This window comes from Mesoplodon mirus (assembly GCF_964341445.2).
Source record: "Mesoplodon mirus genome assembly, chromosome: 3".
In the NCBI taxonomy this organism is placed as follows: Eukaryota; Metazoa; Chordata; class Mammalia; order Artiodactyla; family Ziphiidae; genus Mesoplodon; species Mesoplodon mirus.
Window position 1 is genome coordinate 4089806 of NC_138978.1, and position 14893 is coordinate 4104698.

The following is a 14893-nucleotide window of genomic DNA, read 5'->3' on the forward strand; positions in this document are numbered from 1 at the left end:
AAAAACTATAAGACACTGTTGAAAGAATTTAAAGATGATACAAACAGATGGAGAGATATACCATGTTCTTAGATTGGAAAAATCAACATTGTGAAAATGACTATACTACCCAAAGCAATCTAGAGATGCAATGCAATCCCTATCAAACTACCAACGGCATTTTTCACAGAACTAGAACAAAAAATTTCACAATTTGTATAGAAACACAAAAGACCCCAAATAGCCAAAGCAATCTTGAGAAAGAAAACTGGAGCTGGAGTAATCAGGCTCCTGCACTTCATACTATATTACAAAGCTACAGTAGTCAAGACAGTGTGGTACTGGCACAGAAACAGAAATATAGATCAATGGAACAGGACAGAAAGCCTAAAGATAAACCCACGCACATATGGTCACCTTATCTTTGATAAAAGAGGCAAGAGTATACAATGGAGAAAAGACAGCTTCATCAATAAGTGGTGCTGGGAAAACGGGACAGCTACATGTAAAAGAATGAAATTAGAACACTCCCTAACACCATACAAAAAAATAAACTCAAAATGGATTAAAGACCTAAATGTAAGGCCAGACACTATAAAACTTTTAGAGGAAAACATAGGCAGAACACTCTATGACATAAATCACAGCAAGATCCTTTTTGACCCACCTCCTAGAGAAATGGAAATAAAAACAAAAATAAACAAATGGGACCTAATGAAACTTAAAAGCTTTTGCACAGCCAAGGAAACCATAAACAAGACCAAAAGACAACCCTCAGAATGGGAGAAAGTATTTGCAAATGAAGCAACTGACAAAGGATTAATCTCCAAAATATACAAGCAGCTCATGCAGTTCAATATCAAAAAAACAACCCAATCCAAAAATGGGCAGAAGACCTAAACAGACATTTCTCCAAAGAAGATATGCAGATTGCCAACAAACAAATGAAAAGATGCTCAACATCACTAATCATTAGAGAAATGCAAATCAAAACTACAATGAGGTATCACCTCACACTGATCAGAATGGCCATCATCAAAAAATCTACAAACAGTAAATGCTGCAGAGGGTGTGGAGAAAAGGGAACCTTCTTGCACTGTTGGTGGGAATGTGAATTGGTACAGCCACTATGGAGAACAGTATGGAGGTTCCTTAAAAAACTAAAAATAGAACTACCATACGACCCAGCAATCCCACTACTGGGCATATACCCTGAGAAAACCATAATTCAAAAAGACACATGCACCCCAATGTTCATTGCAGCTCTATTTACAATAGCCAGGGCGTGGAAGCAACCTCAGTGTCCACTGACAGATGAATGGATAAAGAAGATGTGGCACATATATACAATGGAATATTACTCAGCCATAAAAAGAAACAAAATTGAGTTATTTGTAGTGAGGTGGATGGACCTAGAGTCTGTCATACAGAGGGAAGTAAGTCAGAAAGAGAAAAACAAATACTGTATGCTAACACATATATATGGAATCTAAAAAAAAAAAATGGTTCTAATGAACCTAGGGGCAGGACAGGAAAAAAGACACAGACGTAGAGAATGGACTTGAGGACACTGGGAGGGGGAAGGGTAAGCTGGGACGAAGTGAGAGAGTGGCATGGACATATATACACTACCAAATGTAAAAGAGCTAGCTAGTGGGAAGCAGCTGCATAGCACAGGGAGATCAGCTCCGTGCTTTGTGACTACCTAGAGGGGTGGGATAGGGAGGGTGGAAGGGAGATGCAAGTGGGAGGGGATATGGGGACATACGTATGCATATAGCTGATGCACTTTGCTATACAGCAGAAACTAACACAACATTGTAAAGCAATTATACTGCAATAAAGATGTTAAAAAAAAAAAGACTCAATGCTGATGAAACTGTGGTGAAAGGAACATTCTACCTTGCTGAAAGGTTATAAATCAGTACAGCTAAGAGGCAATTTTCTCTAACTTTGTGTGTGTCAACAGCCTTAAAAATGTCCATATCCACCTTCTGCCCCAGTAATGCCACTTTTGAATCTATTTAGCAATATATCAAAGATGGAAGCAATCCCTGGTGGCACAGTGGTAGAGAGTCCGCCTGCCGATGCAGGGGACACGGGTTCATGTCCCGGTCCGGGAAGATCCCACATGCCGCGGAGCGGCTGGGCCCGTGAGCCATGGCCGCTGAGCTTGCGCGTCCGGAGCCTGTGCTCCGCAACAGGAGAGACCACAGCAGTGAGAGGCCCGCGTACCACAAAAAAAAAAAAAAAAAAAAAAAGATGGAAGCAAGCTTTATTTGCAGGAATACTCATTAGAACATTATTTATAACAGTCAAAAATAAGAAACCACCAGATGTTCAATAATAGGAGAATTTAAATAATCTATGGTTCATTCAGATAAAATGAGAAAAAAATCATATTCTCTAAGATTATTTAATAATCAAAAAGTAATCATGATATTGTAGGTGAAAAAAACAACATATAAAACTGTGTATTATTAGCCCATTTGATGACAATTTTATTTAAAATATACGCATTTACATGTATACATGTATATCATTTATTTTATTTTTTTTTTGCGGTACGCGGGCCTCTCACTGTTGTGTCCTCTCCCGTTGCGGAGCACAGGCTCTGGACGCGCAGGCTCAGTGGCCATGGCTCACGGGCCCAGCCGCTCTGCGACATGTGGGATCTTCCCGGACCGGGGCACGAACCTGTGACCCCTGCATCGGCAGGCGGACTCTCAACCACTGCACCACCAGGGAAGCCCCACATGTAGATCATTTTTTTGGAGTAGTTGCTCTGTTCTTGTTTTTCTTTTTTTTTATTGTAGTATGATTGATATATAATGTTTCAGGTGTACAGCAAAGTGACTCAGATATATATAGATATATATAGATATATAGAGAGATATAGATATATTCTTTTTCAGATTCTTTTCCATTATAGATAATTACAAGATATTGAATATAGTTCCCTGTGCTATACAGTAGGTCCTTGTTGTTTATTTTATATATAGTATTGTGTATACGTCAATCCCAAATTCCCAATGTATCCCTCCCCCGCTTTGCCCTTTGGTAACCATAAGTTCGTTTTCGAAGTCTGTGAGTCCATTTCTGTTTTGCAAATAAGTTCCTTTGTATATTTTTTCAGATTCCACAGATAAGTGATATCATATGATATTTGTCTTTCTCTGACTTCACTTAGTATAATAATCTCTAGGTCCGTCCATGTTGCTGCACATGACATTATTTCATTCTTTTCTATGGCTGAGTAATATTCCATTGTATATATGTGCCACATCTTCTTTATCCACTCCCCTGTCAATGAACATTTAGGTTGCTTCCATGTCTTGGCTATTGTATATAGTGCTGCTATGAACATTGGGGTGCATGTATCTTTTCGAAATAGAGTTTCCATCTTTTCTGGATACATGCCCAGTAGTAGGATTGCAGGATCATACAGTAACTGTATTTTTAGTTTTTTAAGGAACCTCCATACTGTCCTCCACAATGGCTGTATCAATTTACATTCCCACCAACAGTGTAGGATGGTTCCCTTTTCTCCACACCCTCTCCAGCATTTATTATTTATAGACTTTTTTTTTTTTTTTTTTTGCGGTACACGGGCCCCTCACTGCCGTGGCCTCTCCCGCTGCGGAGCACAGGCTCCGGACGCCCAGGCCCAGCGGCCATGGCTCACGGGCCCAGCCGCTCTGCGGCATGTGGGACCCTCCCAGACGGGGCACGAACCCGTGTCCCCTGCATCAGCAGGCGGACTCCCAACCACTGCGCCACCAGGGAAGCCCTTTATAGACTTTTTGATGGTGGGCTATGCATGTATATCTGTAGACAGTAATCACAGATTATTTTATTTCCCTCTTTGTGGCTTTCTGTACCTTCCCTATCACAAATACGTGCTAGGTTTGACTGATACTTCTGAGAAAGTTTATGTGTTCCTTTCATCATTTTTTAATTGTTTAAAGCAGGTCAGTTGATGAATCAGACCGAATTAAAAGTGCAGGTGTCATTATTCACAGTAGCCAAAAAGTGGAAACAACTCAGTATCCATCCACAGATGGACCGACATACAAAATGAGGTCCCCATCCACACAACAGAATATGGTTCAACCTTAAAAAAGGAAGGAAATTCTGGCATATGTTACAACATGCATGAGCGTTGTAGACATTATGCTGCGTGAGATAAGCCAGTCACAGAAAGACAAGTTCTGGATAATTCCATTTATATGAGGTACTTAAATTAGTCAGATTCTGAGATGGAAAAGAGAATGGAGGCTGCCAGGGGCTGGGGGGCGGGGGATGGGGAGTTAGTGCTTCACGGCTGCAGTCTTGTTCTGCACGAGGAAAGCGTCCTGGAGAGGGGGGGGCTGCTCAAGGATATGAACGTTCTTAACGCTACTGAACTGCACGTTGAAAAACAGTTAAAAGAGGGCTTCCCTGGTGGCGCAGTGGCTGAGAGTCCGCCTGCCGATGCAGGGGACACGGGTTCATGCCCCGGTCCGGGAGGATCCCACATGCCGCGGAGCGGCTGGGCCCGTGAGCCATGGCCGCTGAGCCTGGCGTCCAGAGCCTGTGCTCCGCAACGGGGGAGGCCACCACAGTGAGAGGCCCGCGTACCGCGCAAGAAAAACAAAAAAAAACAGTTAAAAGAGTACATTTTATGACACATCTATTTTACCACGATATTTTTTAAGTGCAGAAATATATAAACTGCAACCTTTCACGAAATGGTCAAGCGAGTGTCCAAAGCACATCCTGAACTGGGAGCCTCCGTTGGGGGCGGGGGGGGGGCGGGCAGGGCGAAGGGTCCACTCCCTGCAGCAAGGCGCGGGAACCCGGGGCCTCCGCTGACAGCAAGCGGTACAGATTGTCCCTGCAGGATTTCAGGGAGCGATGCTGGCGGGACCCAGAGCAGGAGGTGAGTGTGCAGAGACGGAGCAGAGGGAAGTGGGAGGGACGCGTGAAGGACGCTTGTCACCCCCTTAGTTTTGCAGACTCCATATTATTTGCATTCTGCAAGTTAATTCATGTGTCTGCAATCCTCCTCCAGTGATTTCAGCATTTTTAACACAAGACCGCTGCCTTTTTCCGTGACCCTGAGCTGCATGACCCTGCTCGCTGCTTTAAAGCACGGACAGGCTCGTTTGCTGGTTACCAAACAATCCCCCTCCTCTTGATCGCAGTTAAACTCTTAGCCAAAACAGGGGTTCAGACTCAAGTGGTCCAGGGCTCTGTGGGCAGTCACCGGCGGGGGGTGGGGGGAGGTCCAGGTAAGGCGGCCACGCCCCTCCCCCAGAGGGAGGTGGCCGCGGCCCCTGAGATCCCTGTACTCCTGGTGAGACCCCCTTACCTCCCCCCACCCCACACTCAGGACCCACACACACACTCTCGGCCTTGACGCTGCCGGGACCCTCTCACCCTGCCCCCGACCTGGGCTTCCATCACTCAGCCCAGGGAGCCGGGACCCCCCGGACACCCCATTCTCTCATCTGTGGGGCAGAGGGCAGCCTGGGGGCGCCCACTGAACACACAGGGAAGGACACATGGGCTACACCCGGCACCCTCTCCCCAGCCGTCCCGTGCTGAGCAGCAAAATCGCCCGACCCCAAAGGGACACCCCGATATGTTACCTGCTCACCTTCCCCCCACGTCAAGTCCTGCTTCCAGAGAAGCGTGAGTGGGAAATGAGTGCCCTCCCCCGGAGGCTGCTCCCACAGAGGGTCTGCGTGGCCACCAAGCCAGAGGTCACTCCACGGTCAACAAGCACTGGAACAGAGAGAACAGCCACCAGCCAGACCCCCGTCTGCAGGCTGCCATAGGAACAGAAGGAAAACCCAGAACCAATGCCGTTCCCAACACAAGGCACCCAGTTCCAAGCCTGGCTTGGCCAGGGACCCGCTCTGCCAGCTTCCAGAAGCCACGACTGAAGAAAGAACAGCCCTGAAGGGCCCTCCCACAGGAGACAGATCCGACCTCCCAGACGTCCTGCGGCAGCCACAGGGTGGCCACGTCGGAGGAGCCTTCTGGCTCAACGCAAGGCAGAACTTGCCTGACCGAAGAACAGCAGCTCACGCTTGCTGGACCCTCCCTGGGTCCCTCTCTGGGCAGGTCCTCATAATGTCCCCATTTTACAGAGGAGACCGGCCACAGCAGAGGCTTGGAGCCATCACACGGGGCCAGGAGCAGAGTTGGCGCACCACCGCCAGCCTCGGGGCTCTTCCCCAACATTCCAGCAGCGCCCACAAAGCACAGCTTTGCCATCTGACACTGTCATTCAGTCACTCAACCGACCAGCGTCAGCAGCCAGGACAGACGCAAGGGGCCTCAGCAGAGCTGACCTCCCGGTGGTGGGGACGGCCGACCCTCGTGCTCTGTAACTGGGTCAAGCTTTCACCGCTCTGTTGCCAAGTCTCTGGACAGGGCTGCAACTCCCAGCAACAGCACTGCTCCCGTGGGAAGACAAACCCTACTGCACAACGATCCATCTTCTTCTGAGACTCCCCTGAATGCACTGCAGGGAAAATGGGGACCGCTAGAACCCCTCCCTAGCGACACCCTTCAGGGAAGCGCTTGGAAACACCCGAGATGCCCAAGGAGCTCCCCGCTAGGCCCTAACGACATCCCCCCGCCCACGGACCCCAGCCTCCCGGGGACATGGCTCTCCTGCCGAGGGTATTTCGTTCGCCAGAATGCACCTCACAAGACAGAGAGAACACTGCGACAGAGGCAACAGAATGCAAGCGAAATTTAGGAACGACTTAGGCAGGAGTGGAAGTGAGCTTGAGCCGGTCCACACCGGCTCTGAAACACCTCCCACTGCCCGTGAGGACCGTGGTTAGACTGCGAGGTTGGCCCTCACTTACCTTCATCTGGGAAAGGTGCCCTGATGCTCCACTGGGAATACAGGGCTGCACCCTCAGCCCCAGCATGGGGCCTGCCACGCATAGGATCTACTCTACAAATACGTGTTGAGTCATCAGCAAATAAGTGAATGAGTCAATGACTCAATTCGTATATAAAAGGCAGACACCGAGCTGTTAGCAGTGGTTTTCTCTGGGAGTGAGATTGGAAGGGAAAACTTTTAGTCTTACCGAACGCACTGAATAAAGATTAATTCTGTCACTTGAACCTGTCCCTGGCCTAAGAGGGCGCAAAGGACCGGAGTCTAGGCTGCAGGAGCACCAGCCCCGGCTCTCAGCGGCAGCGGGAAGCCCTGTCCCCCTCACTCCCTCTCCGCAGGGGACCGCGGTCACTATCCGGGAATCTAGAAGCCATGCTCCCAGACTTGGGGAGGGCAGGCCGTCAGCACAGCCTGGGAAGCCCAGGGGGAGAACCCCACCGCTACACAAGGTGCTCAGGCTTGGGGTGCGGGGCCTCACCCGGGACCTTGATGTTGTTTGTTGAGATGCAGCACCGGCAGGTCGGGGCTGGGGAACCACCTCAGGCAGGTAAGTAGAGGGCGGGCCCGGGGACACACCAACCAGGGGAGGCCGCCACGGGGCAGACGGGCAAGTCAGTTCTGCGGACAGCGCTGCCGAGCTCGGGTTTAACAGACGACGAAGCCGGGGCTGGAGTCAGCGGGCTGGTGGGTCAGGCAGGGCGGGCTGGCCCCGGGACTGTCCCGCACGGCACAGAGCTGGCACGGCGATGCTCAACATACAGGAGGGAGGGAGGATGGGATCCCGGGGAGCAGCGGCAGTGAGCCAGGCCAGGCAGGGGGACAAGGGGTGATTGACAGCGGTGAGCCCCCTGCACTGGCTGTCCAGCACGGTGCCCGGGGTGCCCCTCACCACCCCTGCCAGCCAGACCTCCTGCAGCTGCTGCAAGGCTGTCCCACTTAACTAAAACCGCGTGTGAACCTGCAGTGACCTCATCCACATTTCAGTGGAAAACAACCCACTCCTCCTGTATTGTGGCATTTTACAAAGGAACAAATATCCGAGTCCCAGCACGGCCTCCAAATAAAACCAAACCCTCTGCAGATTAGACAAGTGATCCCCGATTCCCAGCACGGAGGCAGCTCCAGTCCCCGCCTGGGCCCTTTCACGGCCATAAAACAGTATCCAGCAAAGAAACCCTTCTTCAAAGAGTGAGTCACAAAAGCCCGTAAGATCCTGGGCAGAACTGATAACGGAGACAATAACCACTGTCAGAAAGGGCTGAGCAACAGGGTCTCTGCTCCCAGGCGGTCTCGGGGACGGAGGGGAGGCTGCCCTCGGCCCCTCCCCCGAGGAGCAAGCGCGGCTCCTGCACGAGTGACGGCAGCTCCTGCCCGCCCGCCAGACCGATCCCGGCCATTTGTTTTTAAACAACAACAACGTAACCTGTCCTTCATCTTTGCCACTTACAGGCACCACCTGCATCTATTAAAAATGCCCAGTGCCAGCCGCTCCATTCCAGGGAGGCAAACCAGAGGCCAGCGGGGCTCAGCTCTTCCGAAAACAAACCTCAGGATCAGGAGCTGAACTCACGCTCCTTGGATCCAGAACTCCTCTCTGTAACGCGGCCCTTGACTCCCACGGTCCGACCTGAGATGCTGAGAACAAACGCGGGGCCTATCTGGGCATCTGAGCTTCTCCTTCGCCTCCCAGGAGGGGACACAGAAGCAGGTCCGAGCTCCGCTTCCGTATTTTCATGTTTTATCTGCAGCTCTACTGACACCCACTGGTGATGGATACACCTCAGGCCTCAAGAACATTCTGTTTAAATTCCCAGAATCCCAGGTCAGAAAGACTCACAGAAGCTGAGCTCCCCGCAGGCGGGCACATAGGTGCGTAATACCCGCGTAGTCACAGCGGTGCTGACAGAGCCCCCCTGACCAGCGGGAGGGGGCTCAGAGCTGGATGCAGATTCCACCCTCCCAATCCCAACAGCATGACCAGGAAGAAGGTTCTCCCTCTGCCTGCCTGTAACTCTTAACTTCTCCTCCCTCCCTCTTGGGTGAACACAGGTGCATCACAGAGGGCAACATGGCTGCCTATGGGGGGCTTCAGGAGGGTTAGAGCTCGGCGACCCACGGCAGATCCAAACCTGGGACCCCCTCCACCCCCCCGCCCAGGACGTGCTCCTGTTTTCATGGTTAACTGGTCATTTCTCATGTATCATCGTCTCTTCTCTGAGATGCTGGAGAAACAGTGACCTCGTGATGGTGACGACCACTGAGCACCCGTCCCAGGAGTTCATGAACTCAGATAACAAGGCCTGCACCCCAGCCCGGACCACAGCACCCAGCCACACGCAGGGACATCATCACTGAGACAAACACTCTCCCTCCTGGAGCTGAGCCGTCTCTTCGGGTCCTGAGTGTCTCTGTTCTGAGCCAAACACTCAGCACCTCCCAGCTCTCCTCCCCAGCCACTCACACCCAGAGCCACATCCTGCCCCACCGGGATGGGAGCTGCAGCCGGCCCACCGAGACCAGAGGTTCCAGCAGCCCCAGGCGGGGAGGCTGGTGCGGTCCCTCCTCCTGGATTCTCCCAGACGGCCAGGCAAAAAGCCCCCAAGAGTACTCAGAAGGAGCATGAGACCAAGGAGGGAGGCCTGTCAGCAGGACCTGAGAGGACCTCACCATGACGCGTGGCTGTGAAGGGCTGACCCACACCCACCAGGAGAAGCAACTTCTAAAACCCACCCAGACACAACCCTGAGCCTGTCCTGTGAATTTCAGTTCCAAAGTAATCGAGCAGCTTCACTCACAAGTTGAAAGGTAGAACAGCCCAAGTGTCCATGCACAGGTAAATGGATAAACAAAACGTGCTCCATCCACACAGCGGGGCACCATTCAGCCTTGAAAAGCAAGGAAATTCCGACACACAGAACGACAGGGAGGAACCTTGGGGACATTGTGCCCAGCGAAATGAGCCAGTCACAACAGGACCGATGCTGTAGGATTCCACTCCTAGGAGGTCCCTAGAGGAGTCAACGCACAGAGACAGAGAGCAGAATGGGGGGGGGGGGGCAGGGCTGGGGAGGGGATGGGGAGTCAGTGTCTAGCGGGACAGAGTTTCAGTCTGGGACGGTGAAAAGGCTCTGCGGGTGGGCGGGGAGGATGGTTACACAACAGTGTGCATGTACCTAATGCCCCTGAACTGCACACTCGACAATGGTTAAAACAGTACATTTTACGTTATGTCTATTTTACCGCCATTAAAAACTGATAATAATTAAGCCACTGATATGGTGGCCCAGTAAGGGTGGGATCTAGCAACACTGGTTTTTCTGGCCACAGTCATACAGACATGGGCTATTTGTCTTATGAAAGCATTTCTCGAGGAGAGAAGGCAGAGATGACCTGAGGGATGTGAGGTGTGTTCAGGAAGGGGCTGCGAACGAGACGACACTGCTGCCCTCCCCCTCCCCCCTTCCTCCCCCCCCTCCTCCTCCCCCTCCCCCCACCACCAGGCTGTTTGCTGGGGGGCCCAGCCAGCCCTCACCCCAATCCCTGCCAGGTCTGACCATGAACTAACAGAGACTCACCAAGTGGACAGAAACAGAGGAGCCCTTACCCGATTCTCCATGAGCTGGAAGGAGACCGGGTATCTGCTGCAGACCAGACACCAGAAGGTTCTCGGGAAGAAGGTGGAACACGGGCTCCAGGAGCGGGTGTGGCTTCAGCGTGTACTGCAGGCTGCAGTTCTCAATGAGGGTCATGTGCTTGTTTTCTGAGGGAGAAAACACCTCCTGTGACAGCCCGAACCAAGGCGCCTTCGGTCAAACCGACCAATACACTGAGCATCTTGGAAAAGAACTCAATAAACAGGAAAAGTATTTTTCTAGGGAGACAAAGGAATTGCTCTGTTTGCTCAGCCAAAGAGCAAAACAGAAGCAATCCTTCAATCCTTAAATAACTCTCACTGGTAAAACTGCAACGAAAGAGAGACTTGGTTTTGATCCGACACAACAAAATCTCTCCGCTCGCCTCTTCCCCACGAGCAGTGAAGTCAGGCATCGCTTGCTCCCATAATCAGAGGGAGCCTAGAAGGTCCTCTGACCAGAGGCCTGCATCCCTTTCAGTCTCAGCCTTGCATCCGTCAAGACCCACAAAGCAGCAGGACTAGGCCCTGGGTGGCCTGTGGCCTCCAAGACAGAGTCCTGTCCTCAAGGAGGGACCATTCTTCTGGGGTGACTAAGACACAAGCATGCCGACATCCATAACACACAGGAGAACAGGATCCGAACCCCGAGGAAGGTTCGGATAACGTGCTAGGGGAAGTGGGAAGAGGGAAAGCGTCCTGGAGAACTAAATATGACCTACTACGTTCGTTAGAAAAACAAAACTATATTATCGAAAACCAGATTTTTAATATCTAACCACTCCAAACATGGGATGTGCTTACTTTAAAGTGTTAAATACCCTGAAAGGCACTCTGCTACATGGCTGGCTGGTGGGCACGCTGGTACAACCTCTATGGAGGGCAAACAGGGGAAATAACACAAAACTGTGAATGCTCAGGCCCTCAGACCAGCAATCCCACTTCTGAAAGTTCATCCTACAGATTCACGTGCACACTTGCAAAAGGGCAGATGTCCACTGCAGCAAAGCCTTCAACCCTCTGTTCTTACAGAACTGCCCCAAGGGTCCATTTGTGGTGGGTTGGGTCAATCACAAACAGCAATTCAATGAAATACCACATGGCTGTAAAAAGAATGAGCACGCTTTCTAGGTACTGATATGAAACATCCTCCAAGATAAATCATTAAGGGAAAAGAGAAAGGTCTGGGACAAGTAAACGGGGGCAAAAATAGAACAGGGAACTGCACGTTTGCTTGTGTGTCATCAGAGGACCTAGAAGGGCCCACAGGATCCCAGAGAGGAAGGTCACCTGTGGTGCAGGTGAAGGGCCGAGCAGAGGCGGAAGGAGACCTGAACCTTTTCATACTATTCAATACTTTGAATGCTGGGTCACGTGACTGCATTACCCATCCAAGAAAAACAGCCCCACACTTTTAGAAATGCCCCTGAGAAGATGAGCTGACAGCCTGGGGCGGTCCCTCCCCAGGGCCCCCTCACACGGCCGCAGCTCCCACCCCCTCCACCAGCGCCCAGATCCGTGGGCCTGGAACAAACCTGGGGGCTGTGTCTGCTGTTCGAAAGGTGCTGAGTCTAAGGATACTTCAGGAGAGAAAACGCTGGAAGGTTAATGATTAAATTCAATTGGGAAATAAGCTAAAAGCCAGTCTTTATCAACAAAACCAAGTTTCTGACCAATTGTTCCTCTATTGTTAGATTTTCGCCAAATTCAGAGGGAGTGGATGGGGGGGGTAGGCTTGGGTTTTTCACACAGGCTGGGTGCCCATCGTGGGATCTGGGCAACGTCGCAAAGAGACAGAAAGTCATCCCCCCCGGCCAAACAGACCCACCCCCACCGCTTGGCCCCCCTCCACACTCCCCGAGGGCCAGCAGAGCCCACACAGGCCCCTGAAACAGCCTGTTAGCCCATCCCCCCGCTTCACCGCACGCCCTTCCGTCCACCCTCCGCGCGGCCGGCAGCCAGGGGGCCGGTGGTCCCTCCCACAGGTACCCTGACGGCTCGGAGGGAGAAGCCACAGAGGCAGGGCGGGAAGCCCACTCTGCCGTAAGGCCGGCCGCTCCGCGCGGGGCCCATGCATGGCAGGTGCCCCTGCAGGATGTCACTCTCGTTAGGCACCGCTGGACACCTCGCTGTGTTGGAGATGACCCACGGACTTCGCAGTCAAAGGCTTCCTGGGACAGCCGGTGGGCAATGACGGACAGCAACCACTTCACGTGGGGGCAAAGCTGCTACCCCAGGGGCAAGGAGGCCAACAGCCCTCCCACCAGGTGGCCCCCATGGGGTCGTCTTCACACAGCTACACCATCCTTATAGGCCCGTGTGTCTCAGATCTTCAAACTATGTCCGAACTCCAAGCCCAGTGTTACACGTTCCCCAAATCTATTAACATCTCAGCTAAGCTGATGAGGTTCTGACACTCAGGGAAGTCGTATGACGAACGGGTGCTGCTGAGGACGGCAGGGGCAGGCCTGGCCAGGCCTCGTCTCTTACGTTCTATGGGGTCCTGGAGGAGCGGGTGCAGGAGGGCTCGGGGGCTGCCGTGATACAGTCTCAACCTGCAAAACAAGACCCGTGAGATGCAGGTCAGCATCTTGCGTTTACTCATGGGATGTCAGCTATGCTTCTCGAAAGGAAGGCCTTGGGGACCCCAGCACCACACCCCCAGGAGCCTTCTCAACCCTCCGTGGGAAACACACGGCTGAGGACAGCATCAGGTCCGCGAGCCCTCAGCACTCATGGCCAGGCATGTCCAGCACACACACAGCATGGCCCGAGTGCAGCCTGAGAACCTCAGTGCTAGAAAACAATGCCTGGGGAGTTGGTCACGCTTGGAGATGTCCCAAGAAAACAACGTTCGAGGGGTTTCCACGTTTGTGTGTCTGGAGTGGTGGTTCTCAACCCGGGATGATTTTGCCCCCGTCGGGATGCCTGGTAAAGTCTGGAGATACTTTTGGCTATCACAGCTGGGCGGGGAGGGGGCTGCCTGGCATCTAGTGGGCAGAGGCCAGGGGTGCTACAAGACCTCGTACACTGCACGGGACAGCCCAGAGTGTCTGTGGAGCCAGGGTTGACGAGCCCCGATCTACAGGGACAACGCAAACCCCGCCGCAGCCGAAATGACCACACACCATCTCATCCATCCGGGCACATCCAGCTCCTAATGTCACAGAGCCTGGCACATAGCGGACCCCCAGCCAGTGTTTGCTGAGTGAACACCTACTGCTCCCTGGGCGCCTGTCTGGGAAGAACCTACTGTTTACACTCCGGACCCTTAGGAGATGGGCGCTGCACTGAAGATGAATTCAAAGAGTTTCAACAACCGGCCTAAGACCCCACAGGAGTAAGTGATGGAGCAGGACACGGCCCTTGTCCACCTTACATCAGATCCCACCCCCGAGGCCAAGGTCTGTCCTGTTGCCGCCTGGAGAATGATGTCTTGCCTTATTCAGAAACAGCAAACCCAGTTACAACCTGAAGCAAAAATACCCCCGGGAGACTGTGATGAACACACATGCTGACAAATTCAAAGCTTTCTAGCCTGGACAAATAATGAGCCGTTAAATCACCACAGAAAGACGCTGGAAACCCCAGCAACGGGGAAAATGAGGCAAATACCGTTTGTCCGGGGGAGCAGAGGTAGGAGATTCCGGGTTGTTGCTGAAGATCCGAAGGATTCCAAACCCACAGGACAAAGTCTGGAGGGTCCCGTCCCGTCTCCTGCCTTCAGTGACCACTTCCACCACGGCCACGATATTAGGGTGGTTCAAAGACGTGTGAAAATAGAAGGGCTGCAAAAGAGAAGCCAGGGACGGACTGAACGCTCACGAGCTGCAGAGAAGCAGCACGGAGGAATGCGGGTGCGCCCCGTCCTCACCCCGCTACCGTCGTCACGTCAACGCCACAAACACGCCACGTGGGGAGCTGCATCCCTTCCAGGTGCCAGAGAAGAGAAGGGGCCCAGCGAGCGACCCCCTCACAGCCCCTCCTTCCAGGGTACCCAGCACCTGGGACATCAAACTATTTGCTTCTCCTCTGGGACCTTTCCATCCACAGAAAATGCCAACAGACCCAGAGGCTCTGGAGCAGAAAGGGGCTGGGGCAGCCTCGCGCCCCACGCCCATCACCCAGGAGGCCCACGAGCCCAAAGACGTAAGTAGCCCCCCGCACCCACGCACCCGCTGAGCCGTTTCATCCAACACCGCTGTCAAACTTCAATCACAACTTGCTAGGATTGACTCTAATAATCCCTGTTTCGTGTGGAAATACCATGAGGCTGCACCTGAAGGACTTTTGTTTAAACTAAGCAGGATCCTCAGTTTGGAGCCCAACTAACATTTTTACGATGAATATTGCTGCAGGATTTTTTTTTTTTTTTTTTT

At 52.2% G+C, this 14893-nt stretch overlaps 1 protein-coding gene across 3 annotated transcripts in view; it reads right to left on the reverse strand.

The window, feature by feature from the left end:
• The window catches only part of NPHP4 (nephrocystin 4), a 133429-nt gene that overhangs the window by 96308 nt on the left and 22228 nt on the right, over positions 1-14893 (reverse strand). For all 3 annotated transcript variants that reach the window (XM_082612521.1, XM_082612520.1, XM_082612522.1), the window contains exons 5-7: positions 14130-14302; positions 13005-13069; positions 10488-10643 (exon numbers count right to left, since the gene is read on the reverse strand). In XM_082612521.1, the coding sequence (XP_082468647.1) occupies positions 10488-10643; positions 13005-13069; positions 14130-14302 (394 nt within the window). The remainder of the gene's footprint in view (positions 1-10487; positions 10644-13004; positions 13070-14129; positions 14303-14893) is intronic.